We start from the raw sequence: 27,926 nt of genomic DNA, 5'->3' as shown, positions 1-27,926 counted from the left end.
ACAAAAGCATAAATGTGAAGCTGAAAAGCAGCTGAAATATTCTTCTGGAAACATTAACAAGACTACTAATCAGCTAATTTGAAAAGCATATTTGTGACATCTACCATCTTTTCTACTCACCTACTGACTGACTGGTTGAGTAGGAGTCTGTTCTTGTTCGTGAGCGCTTATTGCCCTTTGTATTTGCTGCAAGAAAACAAGGAGTTGGAAAGGATGAACTGGAGTTTCAGTGTTTCAGAGCAAATTTGTCTACAAATAATACAGATATGGTTGCCTTTCTCCTTCTCCATATTTGATGTCACCTGAAAATAATTTCCATCTCCTGATCGCTGCTGTAATTTCACACTAAAGTCCCTAAAACTGTGTGCACAAAGCAGTAGCACATGCAAACTAACAGTTTGATCAGATTGTTTGAAAAAACACTGGATTTCAGGCTTCTGGATTTCCTGCATGCATATTCTCTTGCTGTCACTATTTCATCAGAATCACTTACTGTCCATCAATCTCCAATTCAGCAAGGGATCATACACAAAGGCTTCCAGCACAGCCATGACACTGTCCTTGTGTTCACGCAGCACTTCCATCACTGTATGACAGGTGATTCTATAGTTCCCATCGAGGCCTGTCACCTTTGCAAGAAAAAGAAGTGAATCAACTGCTTTGGTCACTCTGCAAGCACCACCCCAACACTCAGGGAGCAGGAAGTAGCTTTGAACTGTACTTCTCTACGCTTTGCTCATTAAAGAGAACAAGACATACATTAATTACAAACCCAGAAGCTCTCTTCTCCCTGAGGATGATCTCTGTAAAATACCATGCAACTGACTGTGTCTGGTTGATATAAACAGCTATTTGAGATGGGGAAACTAAGGAAGGCCTAAGAAATTGGAGGAATTTCAGTGTAATTTATTTTCTAACTGAAAAGTTGCTTTCCACTGTAATGTACTGCAGATATCACAGGCGATATTTTAACTCACAGAAAATGAAGCTGAAATATTAACACCTCAGGTTCTTAAGGAGTGGAAAAAACCAAAAAAATAGCCACAACACAAAAATACAGGAGAGACTGAGAAATGGTTGCCATTTTCCCTAGGAACAGTCCCCTCCAAATTACAGGGAATGCTTACCTCCATAGCATTTGTCAGCATCCTTGTTAATCTAAATGGAATCTTCTCAGGGAACTTTTCTCTTGTCATTGCAACCTAAACACATGATAATGGAGAACAAGTAAATTAATAGCTAACTTACTTTTTAAAAGTTATTAAGTACTGGGATTATTTTGCTACACTGTTGAAGATTTTATTCCAAGTAGGAAATAAAGTCACAGCTTTATGTTCCTCAGTTTTCACAAATTACTGGGAGAAGCTAGGTGATTAACTTGATAACAAAGGGAAAACTCAAGCATGTGCCCAGCAACAGAGACTGCCTATCAGCAGCTTAAATTGCTCCAAGAAATTTCATGAAGTGATGTTAACACTTCTTTGCTTGTTCCAGTGGTCAGCTAAAGCCCATGACATACTTCCAAGACAAAGTGTCTACTATTTTCATCCTGCCTGTAGATAGATAAAGGGAGGTTCATAGGAGAGCCAAAGGATTTGCCCAGGATCAGACTCCAAGATCAGTTTGTACTGGCTTATGGATTAATTTCTGTTCCACCAGAAAATGTGAAATGTTAATGAAAATGTCATGTCCAAATACAAAGACTTACTTCAAAACAGTCTCCAAAGTCGATGTGCAGGATCTTTCCACTTAGTCTGTCTAACATCAAATTGGAAGGGTGTCTTTGGTGAAGGAGTGGGAGAAAAAACAGACCATTGGTGACAGATCAATAAAATAACCCAAAATAAATCACAGCAGCTCCAGTCTGAAAATATATTTATCTTCATGAACAAGAACAGGCAGTGGTAGCTTGCTTGTCTGAGATCTTCAATCTCAGGATGAGCAGGAAACCTTCCTGACAGTGTGTTTTGTAATTATCTCTCACAAGAGATCTTCTCACCTTGGAAGATAAATAACCTCCTGGGCAAGAATGATCAGTACATTTCTTGAATATGAATGTTTATTTTTCAGTTAGGATAAATTTTTCCACTTGTTTTATGCTTTCTCATTTCTTTCAGTGTAGAAAAATGTAATGCATTATGCTGCACTTATAGTAACACAAATCTTTTTACCACCAATAGAGAAGAAAAATCAATCCAGATTAGCAAAACTACAGTGCTGTATTCATGCTTACACCTTCCAATTTTGTTTTAATTCAACTTTCAAAGTTTTATAACTTCATGTTAGAGACTTTAAAGTTCAGAAATAAGAGCTCTTGTTATTAAAACATTTAAGGGTTTAGCTATTTTTGCATTACAGATTTTAAATCCAATATACATTGTCTTTAAAAGTATTTTGGAAGTTATGTTGTTAATAAAATGGATGGAGAAGGATTTCCCATTCTGTGAAAGGGCAAAATTAGAACTTGTGGCCCTTAATGTACTTCCATGTGTATTCATTTCAAAAAGGAAGAAAGTCTTATTTGTACTCAAGATACACAAACTTTATCTCGTACATGCAGTGCTGAAAATAACAGCAGCATAATTAAGACCTGAAAGATGGTATCACTACAACTCAGCAGTAACCACAATGGAAGATGTTATCACAAGAACAGATTCAGGAATGAACTGATAGTTCTTCACAGTCTGTGCTTTTAAATAAAAGAAACCTTTACAGCTGTACTTACCTGTCCCCGAGGCCCAAAATGTACCCAACCATTGACATCACAGCTAGAGAACGGGTGTAATTTGTTCTTCTATCAAACCATACCTACAAGTGGAGACAAAACAGAAAAAGCCAGGCAAGTATGCTGCATCTTTCAGTTTCTATTATAATTGATGCATTAACCATTTGCATTTTGCACAAAGCAAAACTGTGATATACTGAGATTCAGTACTCCGTAAATTTCAGGGGATTCAAACACCCTGTGCCCATGGATTAGATGTCTAAGCCATTAAGAGAAAATATTCTGGGGCTTCTGCTGTCTCTCCCCTGCAGAGTATATGGAGACTAAAATCTCCAGTCCTGTGCTTTGCACTTCACTTGTGCTCTGAGCCTTGTAATGCCCCTCGTGTGGGGATACATGTGTGGATACATGTTCAGTAGTGATTCAGCTGGGGTTTAGGATAAATAACTCCATCTCTCACTCAGTCTTGCAGAGAGGATAATTACACACTCTGCTGTTTGCCAGTACTTGTGTTGAACTCACCTCTGAGCTTGGACTTTTCAACCACAGCAGTTTGGCAAGGTCATCCCCCGCTGTGTTATTGACAGCATGTTCAAATACTTCTACTTTCTGCATCAGAGTCAGGTGGTCATAGTCTGGAGCCATCTGTAATTCAGATGTGATATTCAGCAAATTAAAAGGCCACCTTCAGTAGCTTCTGGTTGTACTGTGAGAAACACAGTAATTATAAATAATTTCATATCAGGTTTATACTTATTTGTAGACTGACCAGTATGTTTCAAACACAGCGAGATAATCACACAACAGTTAAGAATTGTTTTTAAATGGGATAGCAAATTATTTAGTATCCACAAAGTCAGTACACCACAGCCCTATTTAACTAAAAAACTGCACAGGTAAGTATTTTACAAAAACCATTATCCAAATAAGTCTTCTGGGCCAGCAAAGGCTTTCCTTTTTGGCAGGAAATTTCAAATTTTCTAGTAGTGTTCAGTTTCTCCAATCTGTCCAATTTTGGTCCTGCTGCTTAGACACAATGTTTGTAATGCCAGCAGCACAGCACTTTTTATGAGACACATCAAAGTCATGCAAAATTCCAAACACATATCAGTTACCAAATGGCAACAACTTGTGGTCACTGCTAAAACTGGAAAGGAGAAACAAATAAATGTACAGCAAGCTATAACTCTTATCTAATATTTTTTATTTATTGTAACAATCAGAAAAGAGGCAGAGGAAGAAGCTTTGCACCATTTTCCTTCACTAAGACACTGGTGTCCTAAAATAATGTACCAAAATCTCTGCCAGCTGTGCCCCTTACCCTCAGCATGATGCGATGCTCAATGTTGAGCAGGATCTTTTTCTTCTCTCTGTAGTCTCGGATGAGTGCGTGCAGCGTGTCACAGTGGGGCACCCAGCCAATTAAGCCTGAATTTGTAGACAGTGGAATAACAGCATATCTCTGGATGCTATAGGAAAAATGGAGAATCACAGCTCAAACTGTTGTATATTGTAACTTAATATTTGAGATGCTTAAATCAACTACTGTTAAATCTGATTCTGGTCCAAATTGTCAATAGTTGCTCTGCTTGTTTTTTTCAAACAGACTTCAAGCACTCATTTTGCACAGATTGTTGCCAGGTAATCTACAGACAAGCTCAAAGTTTATGTAGTTTTCATTGAAAGGCTGCTTTCAGAAGGTACATGTTATGTCACCCACAATGATCTGTAATTTGCACATGATATTTGATGTGTTCTTACTTGAAAGACACTGCAGAATTGCACTCAGTGATTCTTCACCAACCTATTTAATGACTACAATAAAGATCTTTGGCAAAAATCCACTCTCAGGCTTCTAAGGCAGTGCTCAAGGTGTCTTGAAATAGGCATTGTTTCAAAGACCATAAAAATTTACAAGATAGGATTTCAATTAAATAAAACAAACAATCCCCTCTGATACATTTCCTCCATGTTCGAATTCTAAGAATGCTGTTTTTCTTTTTAATTAACTTCGTTCCAAGATTTGCCATTTCTTCCCAAAACAACTGCTTGTGCCAAGGTTTACTTGCAAAGCTGCACCCATGTAAGGAGTCACATGTGCACAAGCATTTTCAGTGAATACACAGAGCACACACCTGAGGTTTTTACGAAGAGAAGTTGGGTCATTTGCTAACAGAGTGTTGACCAAACCAAAAAGCTGCATCACTCTTTCATCTTGGCGAAGGTCTTCGTGACCTTTCAGAAGGAATACAAACTCATGTCCATTGCTTCCTGCAAAAGAATTAGTGCACAAAAGTTTATTCTCATTGAATAAACAGACAAGAGTAAACACACACGCATCCAAAATTGAAAAAGTGTGGCAGTCAGACCGATTAAGAAAAACCTCACCTGAAAGGAAAGGCTGTAGAGGCTTTACCAGGTAAATATATAATTGGACCTAAAAGCAACAACTGTTTAAATACTGGAATAGCAAAGTGAAAACTGCTCTCTCTTACCCATTAATGTCAACTTCCTGGGTCGCTGCTTGGAGGTGATGACCTGCAGTGACGGTGCGATGGACTGAATCCGTATGATGGGCTGGTTGGGATCATACGTTCCTGGCACTGCCAATTCCAGATCCCGGCACATTAAGAGTTTTGGTGACACATACTGTAGCTCCAAAGAAGTGAGCTACCAAAACCAAAAGAAATACAAGCCCTCAGAATTTCAGTTCAATCTCACAGAAGCATCTGAAGAGTTCATGCTGTCAAGGGACAGCAACAGTTCAGGCCATGACCAATACTTGAGGTACTTGCAGAAGTGCTGCATAAACACCAAACTTGCAGCAAACCCTATGCAGTTATTTCCAGAATACTGGATTAGTATGTTTTGAATAACCAGAAAACATAAAGCAAAGGTTGGTGTTGACAACTTGCACTGTAAGACCCACAGAAGATCTGAATCTCCCTCCTCACCTGTGGCAGCTGCTTTGAGATACGTCGGAACACGTGATAATAGAGATCCCAAGCCTGAGTTAGGTCTTTGACATTTCCTGATTTCATATACTTCCTGCACCACTCTTGAGCTTCCATGAGATCTCTGCCATAGGCCTAGAGATTAAAACAACAGAAAAATTGATTTCAACAGACTGTAGTGTAACAGGTGGAGACCACTTAACACCTACAAAGAGCATCAAAGTCTGTTTTCAAGTTTCACTACAAATACTTGATCTTACATTTTTATAGCAGATCAGAATTTTATAGTATTTTTTATAGCAGATCCAGAAATTTCTGGATCCAAGATCTGCATTGAATTTATCAAACAATATTGCTCACAAGTAGACTTCATTATAGGAGGAAATAAATGCTCAGTAGGCTTAAAAGCTCAGTTAATTCTCTGTTATCCGTGCTAGTGCTTACTGTGAACAAAGCAGAATAATTAACAGCACAGCAGTCATCATTTTATAGTCCCTGTCAGACACCCTGCCAATACAAGACTCCAGGGTAATTTCGACTACCATGGCCTCTTATAGTCACCAAAAGTGACACAAATCTGAGGATGAATGTCAATAATGAAATCTGCAACTAACAAAATGAGTCCCAAGAGATTCACTTTTTGTGTTAAATGGCAAAGGTTCTTGTAACACATCTGGGGCAGGTGGCTGTCCTGAAGAACAGCCTCTTGGCCATTTGCTGATACCTGATTGAAGGATGTCTCCTTTAAAGTCTGAGGCCCTCTCTCCATCATTGCATGAAGTGGTTCCAGCACCTCAAACATTCCCTTTACATTTCTTTCTCCAAAATACAGACGAGATGCTTCTTCCAACCCTTCGTGCCACATCTCGTGCCATAGGATGGCCACACGAATTAGCTCTTCACTCACCTGTTTTAGCACAGAAGAAAAGATTAAACATCTAAAGAAATCCCTGGGACTGGGCCATGACTTACAATTGCAAAATTCCTTTATTCACTAATGTTATGAAATATTTGTTGCTGGCAGCCAGAGGGAGCCACAAGAACTACCACAGTGATGGCATATTTTTTTCTGTAAGAAGCTAACCAGGCTTTTCTCACCTTATTTGCTACCTTTGAAATTTTCTACATGCTTGTGCAGCTTGGTCTGAAAGCATTATTTTTCATTTATTCATAAAAATTTTTATCAAATTAGTTACATTACACTTTCTTTGCTATGCTTAGTAAGTTTGTTTCTACTTCCCATTAAACAAAACCACCTCTTTATGGAACAAAGGTTTTTCATGTATTTCTCCTCTGAATTTATTCATAAGGAAACACAAAAATGTAGTGTGTGAATTACTGTAAAATGGAAGCATTCTCTGGAAATTACACTAATATTGCAACTTTTACCAGTTGCAAATACCCCGAATGAATTATACTTGAACAGAACAAACAATGAATAGTCATTTTGTGATACTATAACTGACATCCATCCATCCAACATAACATACTTAACACTCCACTGAGCACTCACCATCATTGCCTGCTGCACCAGAGTGTTGCTATGCTCACACATGTTTTTCAAGATCTTATTTGCAGCATTGTGCCGAGCAGTGGTCGTAGATTTAGAAGCCACAGTCAAAGGATAGATCAAAGCCTGCAAGGGACAGCAACCAATACTACTTTAGAACCCCACAGAAGAGCTACATAAACTTAAATAACTAGCAAAACATTAACAAACAGCAGCCTTAGGAATCAACAGGAGGAAGCAAGCTTGTTTCTGAAAAGTAGTGATAGGAATTTACTACTGAAAGTCTTCTGATCCAACAACAGGCTGTCAAGACTTTAATTCACTGAATAGCAGAACGACATGGAGAGTCTCTTACAGACTGGAAGAACAAAAATAGGTTTTAGGATTTTGTAATATTTCACACTGTGGAAAGAAATTTAGATAAAACCTATGAGGTATGTTTTGTAGTCATGTACAGACATTTAAGGTGATTTGCACTGCCCAGTGGACATTAAATTACATTAGACAAGGCTGCACGGCTCATTCACCTCCTTCCATTTTTATGTGAAGTGCTGAGGTGAAAGCAGCAGCAGCAGCAACAGAAATTGTCCCCATCCTCACTGTCATCATTTGCTGTGACTTCCTGTGCAGGTATCAGACACTGAAAATTCCTCCTCCAAGCTAGCACTCACCTGGGGGTGGTACCGACCAATGTCCGTGAGCAGCTGGTGAATGAGGCGTCCTACCAGTGGTCGAGGGGTGTCAATTCTGGCAATGAGCTGAGGGATAACCTAGAAGTAAGGATAAGCAAAATAAACACTCCTGTCATCTCATATGTTCAGTGCACCAGCTGCTCTGCCCTCACCTAGAGGCCTCACAGCCTCTAAAAGAGACAGCGAAGCCCACCACTCATTTTTGAGCTGGTCAGAGGGTAACACAAGGTTCCAAACAGAAATGTACAACAGCTCAATGACATCACAACTGTTCTGTGCAAAACTGTTACAGGATCCTACTAAGGAAAGGTGCTTCTTGAAGTATAATGCTTAAATAGGAAATAAAGTATTTTTAAATTTAATTACAAGAATCATTCTACAAGGCAATCCTGAAATAGATTGTGAACTACATCAGAGCAGGACAGTGGTGTTTTATACTTGATCACCACTGAATGCATGTCATCTTCAATTTAAGAATTTTCATTCTTTCTCATTAATATGCACTAATCTGCATATAAATACAGAAACATTTCTCATTTTTCTGTTCAAGATGCTTGTTAAATCAGTTACAGACTGCACTGCACACTGCTCTCAGTACTCACCTATGGAGGATTGTTTAGCAAGGGGTCATAATGGATATCATCCAGCAAATCCCCAAACTACCCCCAGAACTGTGATTTCTCTTTGTGTTATTTACCTGCAGCCAAGTGTCTATTTGGATTGCCTTGACTCCTTCTACCAAAGCCTCATTCACATCAGGCCAATGACCATAGTCAAACCACAGAGTAAGGACTCTGAAAAAGAGAAATACTATTGTTAGGAACAAACAAACGAACACACAATCAAAACAAAACAAAAACCACCAACCAACCAACAAAAAAAAAACTCCACCACAAAAATTCCAAACAAATAAACAAAAATCCCCCAACCCAAAACCTATTTACAAGCAACTTTTCTTCCCAGAACCCTCAGATAGCAGGGATAATCCATCCAACAAAAATTAGCCTGGACCCAAACATTCACTTAATTAAACCATAAAAAAAAGAGCAGAAATATGTTCTGCCTAATTTGAAACCATGTGTTCTTATCAGCTGGATTTCATTTACTATGTGCTTTATTATGTACCTTAGAGTGTCTTGTAGGTTGTTTCCTCGAGACAGAGAAATGGATCGGAAGAAACCCTGGACAGCAGGGACTGTGTACATCAAGAGGGTCTTGGATAAATCCTTTTGGAATGAAATTGCTGCATTAGTTCTGTGCAAGACATCAGCCCATATGAATTCTAAACTCAAGAAGGGGAAAGAGGAAGAAATACCCCATTGTAGCTGACTTCTGCTCCTACTCTTCACAGGACATGCTGCTCTTAGAATTTTATGTTTTGCTTGACTACATATAGGTCTTTCAATCTGGCGGGGAAAATGCTGTGAAGTGGTTTTATACTTCAGTTTGTTAGCAAAGCTATGGACAGCAAAGCAGCCTAAAAACTACTACCTCACTATAACTGGTAAATGGAAGAGATTCCTCAGTCTTCCATGAAGGGCCTAAACAGCAGAATTTGTTAGTGCACTGTAATCCCCTATGACAGCCCCTTCAGGTCATGGCTAATAATAATTTGTGTTAATTTAGCCCATAATTTTTTTTCTGTGTCTAAGCATAAGCACCAATCTCTCAACAAGAAGAGGGAGGAAGGAGGGTACCTCAGTGACTTTTTTCTGCACTGGGGATGGGATGGGACTGTTCTCAGTGCTCTCTGCATCACTCTCACTGTTGCTGCCCTCAGTGTTAGCGCTGGTGATGCTGGCTCCACTCGCGTGACGGAGTTTCTTCTTCTCATCTCTAGCTTGGTTTTGGTGTTTGTAGTGAAGCACTGCTTCAAAGTTCATCACTGCCCAGGCATGCCAGGCCTGCCAACAGGAAAGAACAGAAGTCAGACTCCTTTCTGCAACTGGCACTTCTGAATTGTTAGATACAAACCAACCTTTCTGTGTCTGCAAACACCAGCAGTAAGTAACATCCTGCAGACAACACAATGCTTGGATTTCTCTAATTGTTTGTAATTTGAACTGTCTTATTATCTTAAATAATATCATGTTGAGTTATTGGTCTGGAACTCCCTGTTGAATATTAAAGCAAATGAGCTCTGTAACAAAAATTAAAATTATATTTGCATATAGCTTAATTTTGAAAGGCTAAAATGAAAATTAGTATGTTAGGACTTGGGGATGTGTAATGGGAAAAAATACAGGAGATGGTTGCCAGAGAAGATCTGGCACCAAATATTAATTGAAATATCACAACCATGAAATCAAAGGCTCTTTGGAGATTTAACAACAGGGCTACTTTCCTCGTTCAAGTATACTGACTGAGAACAAGTTACATTTTTCCATTTTCTTTCTCCTTCATTGCTAACTGACAACAGAAGAGAGTCTCAGAAGCAAGAACAAAAACTGAATTGTGGCCTAGTTTTACCAACCAGATAAAATTCTAAACAAGAATCTCATGGTTGCCTTGGGCCACTTTCTCTGTTTTTTGGTTCTGTTTTGTTTTTTTTTTTATCCTACTGGCAGTAATGAGGCAGACAGTTATAGGAGATCTTCCAATGAACACCCTCCTTTCCTGTACTATGGGATTTGATAAAATTTTTCTGGAAACTTTTCTGTAATGACCTTGTACCAGTTGCGATCATGCTCCGTTGCAGCACTGTAGTATTGCAAGACTTTGGGGATGGTGCTCTCATTGATGCCTTGCAGGTTCAGCTGCCACTCACCCAGTTTCAGGAAACACCTAGTTAAGCAAAGGGATTATTGATTCAAAACTTAAAATGAGAACAAAGCCTCTGGATTAAAAGGCAAACTTGCTGTCTGGAGTCTAAAAGGCATTCCACTTGGTGAATCCAGTCAGGTAGCCTCTCCTGCAGGCTGGATGCAAGATTCAAAATATCTCCAACTTGCTTGTAGTGTGGAACTAACTAGCTGAAGGTTTAATTTAAGAGGAAAGGTGGGGATCAAACTTTTTTCCCTCACCTGTATAAGTTGTAAAAGAAATGTAAGAAGTAGGTAACAGCAACACTGAAAGATTTCATCAGTCTGTGCTGATAAAATGCATATACACGTGCTGCTGAGCTGTACTGAGCATCATATGAATGAGCCTTCTGGGGAGAACACTGACAAACAAACAATGGAAACACAAAGGAACTGTTCTTTCCCCAACCAGAACCCCATTAAGTCATTCCCTCCTAGAAGAAAGGAAAAACAACATATTTTTACTGCAGTAGGGTGGGGTTGTCAAGGTTTGCACAAAACTTAATACTTTGCTCCCTCAGCAGGCTTTAAATGCTGCAGTTAGGACATGGCTGTACTTTCTGTATTTTGAGTTTTCCAAAAAGCATTGTGCAATACAAATACTGTATGCAAATCATTACAAATTTGTTTTCCATTACTGTCACTGAAAAATTAAGACAAGGGTTCCCATCCTCATAAAAGCAAATTGAGTGCACACCTCCCTTCAAAACAAGTAATAGAAAACATGATGCAATTTTCAATTTAAACTGAATAAAACAGATCTGGCACCTACAGATCCACAAAGAAAAACGGAGAAAGGGTTTTTATGCAACAGTATTATAAGAGACCATCACATGCTAGGCACCTACTGCCCAAAGCACTGCTGTTGTGCTTGGCAGCCTGTGTACTTAATACAGATATGCCAGGCGTGTGGGAAGTGTTTCTTTCCTAGTGACCGAATCGCCTGAAAAGCAAAGAAACAGACATGCTGGGAGCTCTGCCTTCTGCCAACGAGCCACAGTGCTGGAAAAATACAACCAGGCACCAGCAAGAAATATAAGCTTGTTTAGGCTGATGTGTCCCAGTAACATTTACTGAACATTAAATGGTAGAGAAGGATGTAATACTAAAACAGCTAAATGAGAAATCACGTTCTTTTAATCATGAGCTTTGTCTGAAATGTGTCACCTCCAGGGACCCTGCCTCTCAGGAAAGCCTTCAGTGTCAGTCTATAGCTAAAGGGTGTCCCAGGACCCTGTGCTGACCGTGCCATGAGCTTATGGAGCTCCTGTTTGTGCTGCTGGTCCTCGGTGGCGATGGCGTGCTGGGCCTGCTGCTGCATGGTCTGCACAAAGTGCTGCATGTGCTGGAACGCATCGATCTGCAAAGGGATGATGGAGGCAGTGAGGACCACAGGGCTTAAACACAATTTCTCAAGGGAGAAAGACAATGTAGAAGTGATTTTCACAGAAATAAAAATATATGGTTTTGCTTTCTTTCAAAGCTTTTCAGCCACTAACATCCCTCTAAAGTCACTTCACACTTTAAATATGTCCAAATAAATGAAGAGGTTAGAGATTCTTGTCTCTGAAATTGCTAAACTGAGGAACAAATAATTCCATCCTTCCAATGCCAGGCACACCTTCACTGTCATGCAGACAGAGAGCCAAAGGTATGGCTGACCATAACACAAGCTAACCCTGTGCTCTGATGTGCAAGAACTTCACCTTGCCAAAGCAACAACACCACCTTGTACAGGCAGAAACTTCAACAGCAGAGAATGTCCTGTTACAGAGATATCTTGTTTTCAGCTGAGCATGAAATTAGCAATTGGAACAATTCTAATTAGCAATTAGAAAATGGCAATTGCAACTATCAAATGTTTATAACTTACAAACTTTATCTGACCAGGACAATATTGAACAGACAGGTTCACAAATCCAGAGAAGCCTACCAAAAATATGCTATGGGCAGACAAAAAACCCCCAAAACAACAACAACAACAACAAAAAACCCTAATCCAAAACTACAAAAAAAAAGCCCACCCAAAAAAACCCCAAAACCCCCACAAAAACAAAAAACAAAACAAAACCAAAACAAACAAAAAACCAATCCCATGACAACCTGAGAAAATAATGCCTGAAGAAAAACTTTCAGATTCCTGATCTTCCCTCCTAACCTTTCAGCTTTGGCTAGGCTTGAAGTACACAGCATGGAATATTAACTTTGATTTGTTTCAACAAATTAAAGTCTAGATTTCTCCTAAGGTTATTGAAGAAGTACAAATGTGCATTACTCCTTTGCCAGAATATTATACAGGGCAGTAATACTAAAGCAACTTTCACTACCAAATTCTGAGGGAAAAAAATATTTTTAAAATTCCTTGGAAAGTATTCTGGGGTAGGAAAACCCAAGAATGAAGATTTAAGAAAAAAGTATGTATGCTTCACTGGAAAGAATTAAGAGTAAAGCTCCTGCAATCTACAAGGTCATTTCAGGTTAGGAAGTGCAGAATATGCAGTTAGAAGCCTAATTTACTTCTGTGTATCTATAGGAATGAGCTATGTTAGAGACAAAAACCACTTGAGCTCAAATGCCTCATCTATCCTGTCCAAATATCAGCATGCACAACTCAGTGGTGAGGAAAAAGGGTATCAGCCCAGGATGGAATAAAATAAAGGCTCATACATAGAGGGGGGCATAAATAAGAGCCTCATAAATAGTTATGCTAGACATCCATTAAAAATAGACAAAATATATTGCCAAACAGAATTATTACAGAATATTTTTATATGCACCTCTCATATCTAGATACAGCCAACAATCTGGTCTTCAGTTTCCACTAATATTGAAAACTGATGGCCATAAACTGACTGAGCATTTAAGACTGAACGCAGTAAGTTTTCCACACCAGCTGAATTGCTAAGTTTATATGCATCCTTTCTATGGTATGTGGCTTATAATGCAGCTGCTGGCAAAGGTCTTTGTTAGAAGAAATGTAATAGGGTGTACATATCAATTTTTATGTGGTTTAAGGAGACTGTTGTGGAGCTCTGCAAGTGCCATATGGCTGGTTTCCCTCTAGATGCCAGCTTTCTTCCTGCTGGATTTGACAAGTGCCAAAATGGCAGCACTGAAAACTGCCATTTTAGTCAACAAAAGAACCCTGAACTGCTGAACTAGAAAAAATGGTCATTGCCCACCATACCAGCCTACATCAGCAGCTTATTACTTAGGATACCAAATGAAGTGAACGCAGTTACATAAAACTACACACATCACCAGGTGTAACTATGTATTATTTATCTACTTTGGTATCAGTTTTCCCCCATCTTCAAGGGCTCCACTTATTCTCCCATCAGTTAATTTTAGACACGTTCTCCTTAATCTCCCTTAATCTTTGTGCCTTCTCTCATTCTGCTTTCCACCACTGCACCAGTGTCCTGCACCATGTTAATCTAGTCCTTGAACTACAAGTCAAACACCCCAAAACACATTTTCCCTCAAAGAGAGACAGGCAGAGACCCCACATACTTCTGGGGTAATTTACTGAAGATGGTAAGAGGCAATTTCACTGTTTTACAGAGCCAACAGAAAAGGGCCTCAGCAACAGCTTCTTCTGCCTTTTAAATTCAAATAAAAATAGTTAGTTGTGGCAATGTTCCCACAGCAATGGCTCTGCTCCAGTGCTGGCAATCCCAAGGCAGAAAAAATAAAGATGTGGCAGAATATGAGGATAAATGGAGACTTCAATGTATATTAAAAAAAAGATAACTTATCCAGTCTGAAGCTTATTGGATTTGATTACGTAAATTCTCCCTGTGTTGCAATGTCAAAAACATTCACCCTGGGCTCTCTGGTGCCAAATTGTTCCCATGACAAAACTCTATGTACTTTTCAGCTGTCTTTCAGTTAGAAATTTCCAATAATCTCTTTAGTAAAAATCAGCTCTGCTCAGTAATTAAGTGCAAACTGTTCAGGACACTTCTACAACTGGTAATAAACCCCTCTTTACTTCCCTCTTTCTGCATGTGACCCTGACCACAGATACAGGGTAGAGACCCCACAGTCCAAACAGTGGATGAAAGTCAAGCAGCAAACCTACACAGGACAGAAGAGCTACTAAGGACCATTAATCCTGGCTGCATCCTTTGGGTACCAGCTACTGGTTTAGCAAACATCATCTTTCCATATATGAAATAAAACTAGGGCCAGGTTTTCTCTGCATTACAGAGTTGTAAAGGAAATAAAAATCTTACAATCTGAATAAAAATAAAGAAAGGAATTAGTTACTCTCTTTTAGGGGAGCAAAAATAAAACATTTGCCTTTGTTCTGTTGGAATATGAAGAACTAGCATGCATGGCATTGCACAAAACCTGAGCAGTGAAACAAAGCAGTGTGCTCTCCTGTACCTTACGGGCACTCTTCCACATGTGCTTCATGTACGCATAAGTCACTTGGGGATGGACTGTGGGCAGTGGGTGATCCAGCTGGCGAGATGGATCTACTCCCAAGAGCAGGACAAGGGTCTTATGGGCCAAAGCCTGGAGAAGTAGCAAAGACAAAAAGCAGGTTAAGACATAATTGTCATTGTTACCTCCAGCTCACATTGCTTCAGAATTGCCCGACACTAAAAAAGTACATCTGACCCTCCAGATACAACACAGACACAGCAGACTCCCTGGACTCATAATAATACCACGTGATAAACCATATGTCTTCCTTTGGATCAGAGCATTAGATTCTCATTTCAGAAGCCAGTAGAAAGTGTAAAGTCTCTGTTTCAAGTATTTCCAGATAAATTTTGTGATGAATGTTGAAATAGGACTGTAATGTTCAACAGTAACATCATGTTCTAGATTTGACTCTCTGCTCTAGCAGAGAGAGCTATTACTAATAATCTCCAGTAGGGCATAAAAACTTCCAGTTATAGCATGCAATAAAAAATTGGCCCAGGGGCTCTCAGGTATAATATCATTCTCACAAAAATAATATTGGCTATAAGCATGAACTTTATGCTGGTTACAGTTTTAGCATTTCAGCAATTTCTGACTAGTTTCTTCCTCAGAGGAGAGCCCATCCCACTTGGGCAATGAAAGCACTTAGGAATGCTCAAGGCTGAAGCAGCACAGCAAAGCCAATCACCCAAAAACCTGCTGAAGAGGACAGAGCCTGACAATGCTCACCAGCCTCCCACTCTTGCCACACAAGCTGGCATACTTGAGCCAAGTTCTCATGTCCTCATGAGGATTCACAACAAGAGATCGGACCATCAATATTCTCTGCCAGTCTTCCACGATCCGCTGACAGCCCTGACAGGAAAAAAGAGAACTTGTCAGTGTTTGGTCTCCAGTGTACTGCACAGAACCTTGATTCAGAATCTGAAGGGACTTCCATCAAGATAGAGACTTCTGTGCCCATAATTCACAGCAGACTGACATGTCTATTTAACACTGCAGTGTGTGAAGAAGGTTCAGCCCCTGACTCTCACAATCTGCAGGCAGCTCAGTGCTTGCAATCTAATGATATCCTCTAATGGAAAGAGGAGAAAAGCTCCTAAAGCTGAAACACATCCAGGAATCAGAAAAACTCTTCATACAATTCCAAAGTGAGTCAAAGTGCCTTCCAAAGTGCTTTCTCCACCTATTTTTGGTTTAAATCTCAACATGGAGATGGTAGAAAACCATCTTGCAAAGATATTTTTGTCATTGACCTTTTTCTTTGCCTTGCATGTATTGCTTTTGGAGGCTGGCACCTCTAAATTGGTTTTCTGCCAGAAAGTGCAGCTTTAACTGCTGTGTTGCTTGTGCAAGCATTGTCTGGTTCTTGTCTGTCTGATGGGAGAGGCACAACACTGTCAGAGCAGGACGAGTTCAAACATTCAAAGATATTTCAAACATTCAAGGCTACTACAGACAAGTAGAATTGTGGAAGGGACCATAACAATTAAATCCATGTTACCCTGCATCACTGTTACCCTGTACTTGGATACAAGTGGCCAAGGACAGGGTAACAGTGATGCTCCAAAGTTTCTATTCAGCCAGAAAATACTTGATTTTGAGGTAAACAAAAGATTTTCCAGTGACAGCAAGGACCTTGGCACCAAAGAAGTTATTCTTTCCCTTTTTCTTTTCTCCCAAGTTGAGGACTGGGAAGTTAGGCAAAGCTTGTTCCCTAACACCCAAATAAACGTCTTCCAATAGGCATTTAAAAACTATTAAAAAACACCTATAAAACATTCAAGAACTGTTTGTACTGCTTTCAGGACTATAAAAAGCTGTATTCAGACATTACACTTCCTGCCTCTTCAGTTTCTCTACCCCAGTGGAATGGTCCTGAGCTTTTCCAGACAGGAATGCAGATGGGAGACTAAAAGCTCTGTCACAGTTTCCCAAACAGCAAAAAAATATACAGCAGGCTTTCATAAGGTGGCAGATTATAGCATTGCCAGTGAAGAATTCTGCATAAGGAAAAGTTCTTCTTTCAGTCAGCATTTCATCTTAGTTATGCTCTTTTTTCCTTTTACCCCCTTCTCTTGCAGGAATCACCCACCTTTATTTAAACAGTATTCTTGTACGTACTGCTGCATCTGAGGATATTCACTTTCACTGTAGGGATGCCTCTCGTAAGGAAATAGTGTCAAATATTTGTCTAATTTAAATTTTCAGTGGTACCTTGGATTTTTGATGTTTAGTGTAAGAAAGGCACAAACTTCTATTTCAATACTGGAAAATCAACATTGCTAAAGGTCTCTTCTGAAAGGTCAAAGTTAATCATAGCATCATTTAGGTTGGAAAAGACCTTTATGATTATCAAGTCCAACCATAAACCTAACACTTCCAATTCCACCCCTAATAAATGTCCCTAAATGTTACCAATCAGCTGGAAATGTTTTTGCAAGAGGTCCAAAAGGAACAGGATAATCTTTTATTTTACAAGCATGTGAATTCTCTGACCAGTTTTCCATCATTTGGAGAATTCACTTCTTAAAATCCAACCAACCAGGTAAAAAGTTCAAACTAGTTTGATCTAAACCAGTATTTCCAGATGTAATCCAATACTGAGATAAGCAGCCTTGGGGATGTTACTAGTGTGTCTCTTCTGTACACAACTATTTCAAGGCTTAGTTTACCCTTTTAAAGTGTCATATGAGCTGAGACCTCAGGAACATTAACCTGAAAAAAAAAGCCCCAAAAAAGCAACCAGGACAATCCCAAAGGAGATGGAGCACGCAGCCACGTGAGCATGGATGTTACTGGGATGGAAGGATTTGCTGAGCCACCACACTGGCTCAAAAGGAAGCTGTTCATGCCAGCCCAGCAGCATCTCCATCCTTGTCCTGCACAGGGATGTACCTGCAGCCTTTCCCACCAGATCTGGCGGATGATCTCACGGCGCTCTGGTACAAGTTTATACTGGATAACCTCTTCCAGCTCTGACAGCATCTGGCAGGATACCATAGCCTGAAGGAAAAAGATCACATTCCATCTCAATCACTACAGAACAAATCTATGATTAAGGAACAGTATTTTGGCATCAAAATTTTAAGTACGTAGGCTGCCCAACAAAAAAAAAAGGACCAACTGCTACATACTGGTATCTAGATGACCTGCTGATTCAAACTCAGACTTCCTAAATGTCAATTCTTATTTCTTTTGAGGGGGTGGACCTCACTTTACTCACTTTTAGTTTGTCCCAAAGCTGCTCCTGCAAAGCTGTATTTTTTATCTAACAAAAGCCATTTAGCTTGTGGGCCTAAATAGGTGTTATGTTTTGAAACAAGCACTACTCTGAAGTTTTATGCAATTTTAGAGACAGTCAGAAACAGCAATGAAGGAAGGGAATGAAGGCTGAGAGCTACACTTACCCCATAGGCTCGACTGTAACTCTCTCCTGCCATGGCAGTCAGCTCAGCATCCAGCAGGTCTCTGGCTTTGTCAATGCACTGAAATAGAACAAGATATTGGGGCAAAGGTAGTGTGCTTTGTCCAGAGTCAACTGTGGAGGCTGCTGTTCAGCTGCTCCATCTCATGAACAAAATTCTCTCTTTCCTCTCTCTGGGAAAGGATCCTATAAATAGAAAGATGTGACAGGCAAACAGTGTCCAGGGCATATATAAAGGAAGTCAAGGGATCTGCATTCATCACCTGCAGTTTGAAGTTTGTCTTCCTAGAAAATGTAAGGTTGCAGTATTTCTAATCCTACTGTGATTGCAGAGATCATTATTAACAACATTTGTAGAGGAAAGGTTCACATTTTAGTGCATAAGAATTGGTTACAAAAAAGAGCCTAAAGAAATGTCTCTTGATACCACACAATGAAAGAAAATAGTTTTCACTGTTTTACATAACCCAACAGGATTTTATGAATTTTACAGGACAGCAAATTTAATTTCTCATCCTCATACTAAGACAGGCTCTTCAAGCATGAAATAAATTCTGCTCTAGTTCTAGTCATTATATAATCTCTCACCTATAGCTTTTCCTGTTCAAAATGTTAAAGGTTAATCACAAACTCTACCTTCTGAATGCCTGGTTAATTTTAGTGTGCACATCATCCAAAAATCCATTTACGGGTTTTGACAGCACAGATTGAATTACTCCTTTATCTAAGCTGGCAAGCCAGCACAGAATTCTCAGAAACGGGACTTGAGCTTCCTTGGAAAGTAAACAACATGTTTCACATCTACAGAGTCACTCTGCAAATCTCCTCTGTGACAAACAAGCATTACAAATACAATCATTACAAATACAAATTACAAGCTCTGTTTAATAGACTCTTTCCTTGCCTTGGTACCTCAATCTAAGATTTGAGATTTATCAGTGCTACCAGAAAAATTAAGATTATTGTATATGATATATATGAGCACTTCACTGAAAAAGCAGTAAGGGACAGAAGTGCACAAAAAATCCATTAGGAATCTTACAGGTGTATCAGGCATTCCTGGAAATTTAAAATCAGTGCCTTGTAGAACAGAACTGCTGAGATAATCCTTGTGTCCTGCCTGTCTAGAAAAGAGTCAGAGAAGTAAAAGAAGCCAAGAAATGACAAAGGCATTCTAATGTTCTACAGAACTGGACTACTACTGTCTGTCAATGCATTCACTGCTATGTTTCTGGAAATACAAGGTAAGATCTATCACTCAGGTCTAATATATCCACGGAAAAATATTTTTGGGTAATTCATAGGTTACAGCAAACTGCTTTATTACAGACTGTTTTTCCATGAAACTCTGCGGCCTAGAACATCTTAAACCAAATTTTGGGATACCAACAAGGAGGATAATTACTTGCTGAGCCAGTGAGAAAAGGTCTTGATGCAGTGCCAGTACAGCCCTGTAGAAAGCACCATCATGGGTGTCCCTGGGGATCATGCAGGTGTATTCTTCCATGCTGTCCCACTGACCTGCAGAGACACAGATATCCTCAATAACACATCAGCCTTCCCTGCAATGTGGGAACAGAACAACTGTGATGCAGTGCTTAGACATCAGTGCCTAGGCCTGAGTGCTGTGTGGTATTTCTGCATTTAGGTCAGCTCTCCAATAGCTTGTCTTTGGTAGGGACACTATTAGATACATAAACATACACATAGCTACAGACAAGAAAAACATAGGCACTTTTCTTCTACACAAATTGTTATCCTCGTGGAAAAGGTTCTTTCATTCTTTGTGATGAAACAATTAAAATTCTGATACTTCCAGAACATTTGAATGAATTAATGCCCTACAAAGCAAAAGATGAATTTTTCTCAGCAAAGGCTGGCAGAGAGCAAGTGATAATTAGCTTCTCTAGTAAATATCTCACTAACAACACAAATGGACATTTGGACCACCACACATTTATTCATAGGAGTGTCTACTCGGCAAACACAACCTCTAAAATGTTCAACAGATACTGTTCTTGTTCTAAATAAGAGTCTGCCACAAATCTGAGAAAGTCTTTCAATCTGATTTCCAGCCTGAGCTCTGTTCAGTGTAAAGCCAAGCAAAAGAGAGCATTTAAGGAATCATCTACTCAGCCCTCTCTGTTACTGGAGACCACACTGCAAGACTTGATGTAAATGCAGGTTTTCCAAAGGACTTCAATATGGACTGACGCTTCATTTCCCAGTGTAAATAATGTAGTTACTTGATGTTGCTGTTTCCTGCATTCTGTAGTTCTGAAGTTAACACTACCTGCACTTGCAGCTCATGGGCTGTGGCATGCAGGCACAGGAGGATACATTACCCAGGCCCCAAGCAGCAGCAGCAGCCATCCTGGCCATCTTGGCTTGAGTCTCATCATTCACCTGGGTCCACTTTTCACAGCATTGCTGGTGGAGTTGCCCCCTAAGAAGAATCCACAATTTCTGATCAGTAAAAAGGCTCTTCCAAGAATTCTGCCTCATTAAACAACCACTTCCCACTGATAAGACAACAACCAGCCCCATTGTTCTTTTTATACTGAGTGGAGAATAGGATTTCACTCCTCTGGCCAACTCAACCATGCTAGTCTGATGACAAATATCTTATAATCAGAAAATAATTTTAAGGCACACTGTGTTTTGAAAATACACATCCAAAGAGAAGTTTGCATTTGTTCCTCAGTGACTGTTAATGCTTACTTTAAAACTGGACTGATAAAGCCAGTTTATAAATACAGAAAAAAAAATTCTCAAAGAAACAAACAAACCACCACCAAAAAAAGGATGCTTAAAATTTTTGCAAGTGTCAGTAGAAGAAACATATGATCTGGATAGCTTGGGCATGGCTCCTACTAGCAAACATTTTGAATTAACACATCAAGTCTGAAGACAGACTGAGGAATGAAGGTTGCTGTAACCTCATATGAAGACTTGTCATGGCAGGATCTCAGAGGGCATCTGAATCTTTCATCTCCAGTGGAGAGGAAGCCTCAGGATTTTTTATATTATTTCTTTCAAATCAACTGTGAATGCTGCACTAATAGAACCAATTACCCTGCGTGTTGCAGTTCCAGGATTTCTCAGGCTGGATACTCTGTAGCAGTGAAACAGCTGCCAAGTGTCAGGGAGAACTACTTGCTTTCCCTGGTGTTATCCTCTCCCCTCCCAAAAGGGAACACGAGTCAGTCAAACAGAACCAATGGGCTGCTGCTGGTAAGATAGTAATTCTGACAGCTTAATGGCCCAGGAGGGAAAAAAACCCAAAGCAAATGTAAAACCAAGCCAAACCTAGCAACAGCAGTAAATCAGGACCTCAGAGATGCTGATGAAACACTATGGGTCCTACAGGAATAATTGTATGAGGGGACAAATGGCTAAGAATGTTTTGGCTGTACTCTAAAAATATCACAGCAGAGTACTAAAATAGTGATGCTGCACAAAATAATTCTAGATTATCTGCCTCATCATGTGAAGCAGGCTCCAGCAGCACAGCCAGTCAAGTTGAACACTACTGAAGAGTATCAGTAGCCAAACTATGGAATCCTCAGCTTCAGGATGACATCTCTAGAGTCAGCTGCAGGGCAGCAGACAGCACTTTGCAAAAGCACTTCTGAATTGTAAAACACCTGCACAGAGCTGGAGTCCAGTCCCACAAGAGAACCTGGAGACTCTGATTGCTCTTGTCACTACAGACTATCAATAGCTCCATGATATAGCTCCAACAGAAGAAAACTGTCCTTTTGCTGTTCCATAGATTTGCTGCTGATACATGAATAAGTAGGAGGTTCAGAAAGGACACCTAACACAAATACACATCCTGAAGGAGAGAAAAAAAATTCTTCAAATCCCTGGTGAGAACTGCCTACACATATAAAAGCTGACTGAGGAATGCCCAGTAAGAGGATCTATTTTCCCTACTAGAAATGCTACATCCTATATGTCTCACCCTTGTTTAGAAACAAAAAGGGCAGAAAAATGCTGCCAAAATTAGATTTCTCAAGCAGTTCTGTTTCTAGCAGTCAAATGATTTTAGTGAAGAGGCATCTCCTTACTGTGGTGCCATCCCCTGGGTTCATGTCAGGACCCATCAGGAGAGAGCTTGTCATATGCAAAGTTCAGTAGAAAGGTGGAACGTGGACGAACCCACACCTGCCCCTGGGTAGAGCTGCACGCCACAGTGAACAGGGTGCCTTCTCCAATTATCTTCTTGGAATTAACAGCAAGAAAAAACAGCAGCCCCCAGTTAAGTAGTAAGCTGCAAGTCACCAGCAGCTCACCCTGTCACAAACACTGATTCCAATCAGTTATGTGCTGATAACAGACATTAGAAACGAAAATTGAAATACTAAATGTCCACAAAGAAAAAGACTAACAAGGAAAACCTCATCCTTCTACAAGGCATAGGTCTGACACTGAATAAACACAAAAATCTCTCATGTTTTAATCAGAGTTTAAAAAGGAGGGTCACAATGAGCTCCTTTTATGACTGTTTCTGACAAGTTCTGCTTAGTTAATGCTTCTTCTACCCACAGTGTCTTTCTCTGCTATAAATGGGGTTGACCTGATTATAAGACTGCAGATTCTCTTCCAGAGAGACCTTAACTCACCAGATGGCCAGCCCCAATAGATGTCTAATGACTTAGTAGTCATTATCAATTCTAACTTCAGTGAACAAAGTGAGGTGCCACACAAATGCTCAAAGTGGGAGCAAATGGGAATTCAGGCAAAAAATATGCACCTGAATGACAGCACCCAGAGAACAGAAAGACACAATTTTCCTCAGTCTTCAGGCATTCCCCTCTTACCATTCACCAAGTGCTTCCAAGCAGCGCATCCGTCCCAGCATCAGCTCAGGATCATCTTTGTTTGTGTCCATCTTCTTGTCATAGGCCACCAGAGCATCTTCCCATTCATGAAGCTTTTCATACCAGGTAGCTTGAATTTCCTAACGGAAGGGAAGAAAAAATAAACAGCAGGATTACTGTTGATCATTCTATATTAACTACCACAGCTTTTCCTAGAAAATCCTGTGTCTATGCTGGTCACTTCACCCTTTTATTGTTCTAAATAACCTCATGGACTTCTGTGATACAGAGAAGAGCCTTGAGTGAGTGTGAAAATTGGAAAGCTGGCACTGCTCCACCTGCCCAAAAATGAATTCAGGTTTACCAGAGGTCAGCCCCTTACAAGTGCCACTGAAATACCAGTTCAGAAGCTGGTGCTTTTCTTTTTGGAGAGGCAGAGTGAGTGGAACAGGAATAAGGGTAAATGTGCAACATATTCCACTTCCCGTTGTTGCACATACCTACATTCAAACAAGAAAAACAGCCTTGCATTCAGGAATGGAGTGACTAACTAGAAAAAAAGGCCAAACTTTGCATCTGGCTACTGCTAGGCAATTACTTCATATAGCAGGCAGTATGAAGTTGGGGCCCAATCACATCCTTCACAAGGGAAGGTAATGGTTTGTAACAAAGCCATTAAAAGTTAGCCAAGCAGTGATCCATATCAGCTAAACCCTTTTCTTCAGTCTTTCCTTCTAGATTTTGTTTCTCATTTTCAAGAAATAAAATGCCTGAATATATTTCCATGCTTTTCTCTGCCAGTGTTTTTCTGCTCAGTCTTGGACATAGGCTGCAAAGAAGATTTTTTTCCCAAACCTGTGGGCAGGGTCACTATAAACCACAATTTGCATGCCAGGTCTTCCACTTAGCCCTTTAACTTCTCAGCTAAGTCATATTTCAATTAAGTAGAGCTCACAGCTCCTCTTAATTTCTTTTCATTGCCAATTCTGGCAAGCTCTGTGCTTTGACCTACATTTACTGCTAGACTATATTGCTGCTAAAGAGTGAAGTCAGAATTAGGTAATGCAGAACTTTGCTCAATCCACCCAAGGAATTATAAGAAGCTGCAAAGATGTTCTGAAGTCTGTACTTCTCCCAGAAAGGACTTACTTTCCAGTCTAGGTCAAAACCACACATAATACTACACCAGAGGATTTCCACCATTTTGTGCTTATACCTGGTTCCCACTTTCTAGTGGTTACTACTGAGAGAGGCTGGTCTACTGTGCTTCCATGGCTGCCTTCCTTTTCCTAATTATCCTAAAACACTGCAACAATTACCACTGCAAAATCATCTTTTTTCCAGTAGAACTATCAGGAGAGCATAGGTGGTTTGGTCCTTGAACACAAATTAAATGACTCATAAAATGAGAATAACAAAAGGTACATCATTCTCAGAAAGACACGCAACAAATACATAATGGGGTTAACTTGATTTTGGTGAGCAGTCTAAATTGTAAGGGACTGGTTAACTTGCTATTCTAAGTAATACCTGTGAACACTTGAGAGATACTAGAGGTTAACTTCCATTAAATCCTAATCTTGAGGGTTTTTTTGCCGTTTCTCAAATCCTTTAAGCTTAGAACAAGAACTCACTCCCTTCCCAGCTTATCCTAAATAAAAGGACTTATACTGTCAAGTTGCTAGTTGCTCACAGCTGCATTTAGTATCAACAGCAGTTGCAAAATTCTCCTCCAAATCAGGTTCTTGCAGCCCTCCCTGTACCCAGCATTTGCTGCAAAATGCCCACTGAGCATCCCACTGAACAATTAAATATTTTAAGAAGGAATAGAACCTCGATGTGATTGATTGAGAAAACACACCACCACCCACCAAAAAACTAAGTACAGAAGCCATAAAAACATAAGACACAGAGCAGATTATCCAGCAGGACTCACCAGCTCCCCAAAGTGCTTCATGGCATATTCCAGCACACCAGCAGCTGCTTCTGGCTGCTGGAGTTTATTGTTAATGCTGGAAAGGGAGGAAAAGAAAGATGGTTTAACACAATTGACACATCAGGGGTTGGTAGAAGTTTCTACTTGATGATACCAAGCTCTATCATTTAGAAATACCAATGGAACATTATTTTTGTTTAGATTTCCACATGAACAAATAAACTACATGAAGCACACATTGACCTGTATTTTTTTTAAACAATAGGTGCACACATTCTGTGCACATAGTCTGAAGACTTGTTACACAAAATAGAGATAGTATATGATTATCAATTCTATGTAACAGCCTGCACAGAGAGAAGAATAGTTGCCAATAATTTTAAAAGCATGATTTTTCAAACAGCTGTACTTAAGAGTTTTACAGTACTAACTTTTTTCCTCCCCATTCTCTTAAACAGACTCCAACTCCTCTAGAAATCAAAGCAGAGAATTTAATGATGCAGGAAACAGTCTATATCATTAAAACAGCTGACAAATGTCACCAGGAAATTACATAAAAAGTGTTCAACCCTAATTTCAGTTTCACATTTCATACAAAACCTCTGCATTGGTACTAACCAGCACTGCCACTTTTCTTTTGCTGGTTTTCAAGAACATGCCAGAAACTGCTGCCATCACAACCAATCCTCAGTCTGTACCAGGGAGGCACTTGTTTTGCAAGGCCTGCTGAATTTTACAAAGCAAAGCAAATAGGCTACTCTTGAACCTGATTCTCTAGTTCATGATGTACAGCTATTCTCTGAAATAATTTCTATTTCACATTGGTTTTCTTATTTTACTATCAGAAATGCGGTACTCAGTGAGTAGCACTGCTCCTAAACCCTAATTTAATGAGGAAATTAACTTTTTGTTAACCTTCTGCTGTTTTATAAAGCTTGTTTATGAACAGCCTCTGGTTCATTGCCCTCTTCTTTCCCTACTGACCCTGGAGAACCAGAAGTGCAAATTGTTCAAAGCAACATCACAACACCTGAGCACCTAAAACACATCCTACAGCCCAATATTAACATTAGTTAATGTTTGGAATGGAAATAGCATAATTAACAAAACAAAACATGGCAACAAAGAGCAGTGCAAAGAGACTTTCAGTGGTCTTTGAATAGGACCACAGACACAGGCAGCTCTCAGAAATGCTCTTTCTTGCCTGCCAGCATCAGAATGGCCACATGACTTCCCCTTTATAAGAGGCAGGAGATCAGTAGAGAAGCAAATGTAAAATATTGAAGGGAATAATACACAGACAAAAAAAGGGAAAATTTGTCAATGAATGCTACATTTCTTCTGTTTCTGGAATCCTCCTTCCCTGACAAGCAAAGAATCAAGCTCCCAGACATACTCTGGATACCTGTGAAGGTTAAGTAAAATATTCCTGGATATTGGGCCTTCAGATTGGTGGAACTAAAATCAGATTTAGCCAGACTAAGAATACACCATAATCACAGCTCAAGATGACTGGCACCCAACAATAGGAAGCATTTAAAACAGACCCATGCAATTTTTTTCAACAAAGTAGTGAAAGACCATACTAACTCCAGCTAGCTTCTCAAGGGAAAGCTTGGCAGCAGCCTCATAACAGTGATAAATATCTGTCACATTTCATGGCCTGATGGCTTAAAGAGCCACTGGCAGACACATTCCAGCATGTCAGACAGTTAATTTCTTCCACTTTATCTTTCTTGACAACACTTCCTGACAAAATTGACCTTTTTTTTTTTTTATTATCTGACAATTAGCACTGTTCTTCTGCCACTTCCTGGTGCATTCAATTACTCCTTTTGTTTCTTACTTTCTTGACTGTCCAAAGCAGAATTAACTGTTTGTAATCTATTTATAGTTAGGTTTACGCAAAGGGAAGGAAAAGATGGGGAGGGAAAGGAGAAAGACTTTGATTTACAAGAATACACAGCAGTTGTTGTTAATAATCATAAATTACTCTCCTGTAACAAAGGATCTACAACACAGTGAGGCAGTAACAGGTAATTTTGTGGACTAGGATAAGCCTCTGACTGGGATAAGCCTCTCCTGGCAGCTGCTTTTCCCTGTGCTTAGGACCACTTCTGCAAAAGCAGTAAATGTTGTGACTCCTCACTCCCAGCCTATTTTGAATACACACTATTTTAACCTGGTACATTCAAATTCACATTAAGAAAATACAACATTCCGTGCTTTCATTCTCTTTCACCTTCTTTCCATGAAGGCACTGCTCCTTTCCCTGCAGCCCTGAGGAGTCTGTGCTCAGCCAGAATCTTCCTAAATGTTCTAACACCCTTCAAAGCACTGCAGCGGTTTTCTAGCCACCACGCTGGAGACTGAACAGAAATAAAAACACTGCAGAAAAGCATCCAGGCATTCAGAAAAGGCCCTGAGGGCTAATATTCCAGCCAGGCAGAGTTGCCAGGAGTTTTTAGCCACAGCGCTGCTGCTGGAAATCAGAGCAGTTTACTGGATTAGAGTCAAGGGGATGGGTTTCTCTGATCTGGAAAAAGATAATTACAAAATCTCTCTGGAATAACGGAGAAGGAGGGAAAACATCTCTCAAGATAGGAGAGCCAATGCTG

The 27,926-nt window shown here is 39.8% G+C and overlaps 1 protein-coding gene across 3 annotated transcripts in view; it reads right to left on the bottom strand.

The window, feature by feature from the left end:
* The window catches only part of MTOR (mechanistic target of rapamycin kinase), a 62,928-nt gene that overhangs the window by 2,463 nt on the left and 32,539 nt on the right, over positions 1-27,926 (bottom strand). For all 3 annotated transcript variants that reach the window (XM_030289425.4, XM_002192840.7, XM_041720436.2), the window contains 26 exons: positions 25,309-25,384; positions 23,373-23,512; positions 20,892-20,992; positions 19,952-20,067; positions 18,530-18,607; positions 18,018-18,125; positions 15,849-15,974; positions 15,075-15,206; positions 11,927-12,042; positions 10,548-10,665; positions 9,579-9,785; positions 9,007-9,107; positions 8,579-8,675; positions 7,861-7,959; positions 7,193-7,315; positions 6,404-6,586; positions 5,680-5,814; positions 5,221-5,395; positions 4,861-4,996; positions 4,047-4,194; positions 3,248-3,370; positions 2,726-2,808; positions 1,709-1,781; positions 1,128-1,202; positions 494-629; positions 121-186 (listed from right to left, as the gene is read on the bottom strand). In XM_030289425.4, coding sequence (XP_030145285.4) covers positions 121-186; positions 494-629; positions 1,128-1,202; positions 1,709-1,781; positions 2,726-2,808; positions 3,248-3,370; positions 4,047-4,194; positions 4,861-4,996; positions 5,221-5,395; positions 5,680-5,814; positions 6,404-6,586; positions 7,193-7,315; positions 7,861-7,959; positions 8,579-8,675; positions 9,007-9,107; positions 9,579-9,785; positions 10,548-10,665; positions 11,927-12,042; positions 15,075-15,206; positions 15,849-15,974; positions 18,018-18,125; positions 18,530-18,607; positions 19,952-20,067; positions 20,892-20,992; positions 23,373-23,512; positions 25,309-25,384 — 3,071 coding nt within the window. The remainder of the gene's footprint in view (positions 1-120; positions 187-493; positions 630-1,127; positions 1,203-1,708; positions 1,782-2,725; positions 2,809-3,247; positions 3,371-4,046; positions 4,195-4,860; positions 4,997-5,220; positions 5,396-5,679; positions 5,815-6,403; positions 6,587-7,192; positions 7,316-7,860; positions 7,960-8,578; positions 8,676-9,006; positions 9,108-9,578; positions 9,786-10,547; positions 10,666-11,926; positions 12,043-15,074; positions 15,207-15,848; positions 15,975-18,017; positions 18,126-18,529; positions 18,608-19,951; positions 20,068-20,891; positions 20,993-23,372; positions 23,513-25,308; positions 25,385-27,926) is intronic.

Source organism: Taeniopygia guttata, chromosome 21, assembly GCF_048771995.1.
Source record: "Taeniopygia guttata chromosome 21, bTaeGut7.mat, whole genome shotgun sequence".
NCBI lineage: Eukaryota > Metazoa > Chordata > Aves > Passeriformes > Estrildidae > Taeniopygia > Taeniopygia guttata.
The sequence above is the reverse complement of the archived record's forward strand: the minus strand, read 5'-3'. Positions and strand labels throughout refer to the sequence as shown.